The sequence below is a fragment of the Condylura cristata genome, unplaced genomic scaffold (genome assembly GCF_000260355.1).
Source record: "Condylura cristata isolate star-nosed mole 26May11 unplaced genomic scaffold, ConCri1.0 scaffold00017, whole genome shotgun sequence".
In the NCBI taxonomy this organism is placed as follows: domain Eukaryota; kingdom Metazoa; phylum Chordata; class Mammalia; order Eulipotyphla; family Talpidae; genus Condylura; species Condylura cristata.
Window position 1 is genome coordinate 31,423,307 of NW_004567118.1, and position 3,140 is coordinate 31,426,446.

Below are 3,140 nucleotides of genomic sequence, written 5' to 3' on the forward strand. Positions count from 1 at the left end.
CCCACGAGGGGATGGGTAACTTCAGGTGTTTGATTTAGAAGTTATATTCTTTGTGTTCCGTATTGCAGACTCACTGTATTAAAGTCCCTTTTCATTAAAGCTTTATATGTTTTGTCTTGTTGCGGCGGATGGCAGAACCCACTTAGAGCAGGCAGGTTTGGGGGCTTCAGGTATGTCCCTCTCTACCTGCCCTGTAACAGATTTGCTCTCCTATAACAATACCACCCTGCTCTGCATAGCAACCCAAGCTCTAGAATGTTCTCGAGTCAGAAGAATTGATCCCAGATTACCAGATTAAAACCCAGCTCCTCAACGGGCAATTGAAGTTGCCGGGGTCCCACCAACCGCCCCTCGCCATCAACACCCACAGCCCCTCCTCTCCTGCCACACCACACCCTTCCTGATTCATGGCATACCTTTTGCTCCCCTCCCCCCTCCTCATCTTTGCCTGTCCTGTTCTCTCCACTGGGAATTCCTTCCCTGCCCCCACCCACCCTCACCTGCCGTTACCAGCTCCTAGGCCACCTCCCCAAAGGCTTCTGAGGAATGCAATCTTTGCCTCTGCCCAGATGTATACCTCACTTGGCCTAGCTGCGGATGTCTGTCCTGTCTGGGTCTGTGAGGTCTAAGCAAGGCTGGTGTCAGATTCCCTGCATGCCACACACCCACAGATACTAATACATGTTTGTGGAACTGCCACGAATGAGGCCCCTGGTCTTTCTCCCCACCCTCCAGACTCTGGAGGAAGAGGGTGGCTGAAGTCTTGATACTGGGAGAGCCCTCACCCATTTTCTGGGAGCTGAGCCTCACTCAGGTCCTCCACAGGGCTGCTGGGAGGCAGGTCCAGTCCCTGGAGCTGCACTTGTAAGGGCCCAGACACAGTCTCTGAGAATCACGTGAGGGCAGGGCTGGGAAAACCACACTCAACACACCTCTTGCAAACAGTTAGAGGGTCTACAGCTCGGAGAGGTCAGGAAGTGACCCAAATCACCCAGCCAGTGACCGCTGAGGAGGGCTGGGGCATGCCTGCTCCCACAGACTGGCTTCCTCTTCTCAGGGAAAATCAGGTATCTTCACAGATCCGTTTCCTTGTAACTTCACAGACATTTTATTTCATGAACTCCAAGGGCAAGTCATGGAGGGGCTGGTCCACTCTCTGAGGCCAGCTCCAGGGCAGGGCTGTGGTGGGCAGTAAAGGGCAGGCCTGGGCTGGGCTGGGCTGGAAAGGCCAGCTCCTGGAGATGGTCCCATCCAACACTGAGGGGCAGGGATGGAGCAAGCAAGGTCAGGTGATGTGCGTGAGTCTGGATCATTGCTCGGCCCACAGCTGCTAGGAGGCAGGCACAGCATGGCACAGTAGAGGTGGTGATCAGCGAGTGAACAGTGATCTCCTGGCCAGGCACCAGGGAGAGGGGGAGACAAGCTCTTGCTCATAGGCGGAAAGAACATGCCTCCCCACTGCTGCCCGCCTGGAAGCTGCTGATCTCCTGCTGGGCCTGCTGCGCCCAGCTGCTCTGCAACCAGTGGCAAGTGTGAACCCCACAGAGCCAGCCCTCCCCATGGACTGTGCTGGGGTCAAAGTGTGGGCATGGAGGTGGGGGCAGTGGTACAGAGCAGGGCACAGCTGGCACTCATGTCAGCCAGTGTGGACCCAGAGTGGTTCAGGGCAGCTGCATCTGAACGGGCTTGGGTGGCTCCCCAGATGAGGCCACACCTCCGGGCCAGCACCTGCATAGCACCTATCTCTAAGGCGACTGGCTTAGCCCACAGCTTTTGCTCAAGGATAAATTTATGCAGGGGGTATTCATAAACCTGCAGAGTGGGCAAGCTGAGCCAGAGTGTCAGATCCAGAGTGGGGAACACCCAGTGACCCATGCTGAGCTGCCATCTCAGTTTTCACACTTCAGGGGAGGCCTATATCCTTGGCCTGGACTGTCTACCTTTTCCTCCCCTGCTCCCACTCCCAGCAGAGGCATCACGAGGCTATAAATAATGTAATTGTCTAAAGGCCTGAAATCCATGACTTTGTATTGACCATGCTTTAATTGGGGCCCACCAGCCGCCAGGCTGAGGACCCCAGCCCGGAGCAGCCCCGTGTGGGGTGCAGGCGCAGGCCCAGGCCTGGGCCTCCGGTGAGGAGGCTGACGGCTCAATTCCCAGCTCAGCCAGCAGGCCCTGGCAGCTCTCTAGCTGGGAGTGAAAGTGGCAGATGCATCTCTGCCGGGCCCCTGAGCCACTGCCAGAAGCGGGCAGCAGCACTGACAGCGTGGACAACAACTAGAGGCGGAGCAGGCACAGCGAGTGGACCTCCTCGTGCAGGGCAGGGGTCTCAGGAGTTCTCTGTGAAGGCACCCGTGCCAGCGAGCAAGCCTTGGTGCTCCATGTCCTCGCTGGCCAAGACCCCTGTGGGACGAAAACAGCTCAGCGAGCCAAAAAGGAGCCAAAAGGTGTCTGGGACCAGACCCGGGCCTAGTCTGCCAGGAAATCCTCTAGGTTCATTTTCAAGGTAAATTCCTTTCTCCCACCTTCAGTGTCACCCCCATGGTCTTAGCTCTACTGCTCCTCTCCTAGGTGGTCACAGAAACTCCTATCACCCCTCTGCTTCGGTGCTGAACCCCTGCTGTCTATCTCAACATAGCATCCAAGTGGTGCTCTTACAGCACGAAGCAGGAGCCTCTGGGCTCAACCCCTGGAAACCCTACAGCAGCTCCAACAAGGGTCCCCCAGGCGCCCATGCTGTGGCCCATTATTGCCGGGGTCCCTGAGCTTACCCCTTGCTCCTCCTCCTTACACACTGGCTTCCTTGCTGGTACTTAAACACATCAAGTATGTCCCTACCTCAGGACCTTTGCACTCGCTGTTCCCTTTACCAGGCGACCATCCCCCAAACAGCTCCATGACTCACTCCCTCACCTCTTCCAAATATGCTCCGAAGTCACCCATGCAGAAACCTCCCTGATTACCCTTTCAAAACCTACAAGACCCCACCTAACCTTCTCTAGCCCCTTTCCTGCTTTGAGTCTCATTATACCACTTATCACCTCAAACACACTCAATCTTTTGTTTTTTTCTGTTTCTCATCTGTCTCCACCGTGACTGGCTCAGTGAGGCTTGGGTTTGGTGTTTATTCCACCACATTC

General features: G+C 55.9%; 1 protein-coding gene across 1 annotated transcript in view; it reads right to left on the minus strand.

The window, feature by feature from the left end:
* Positions 1–2,273: 2,273 nt before the first annotated feature.
* The window catches only part of SPNS3 (spinster homolog 3 (Drosophila)), a 41,205-nt gene continuing 40,338 nt past the window's right edge, over positions 2,274–3,140 (minus strand). The window contains exon 12 of the mRNA XM_004685119.2: positions 2,274–2,403. Within this exon, the coding sequence (XP_004685176.1) occupies positions 2,330–2,403 (74 nt within the window). The 3' untranslated portion in view covers positions 2,274–2,329. The remainder of the gene's footprint in view (positions 2,404–3,140) is intronic.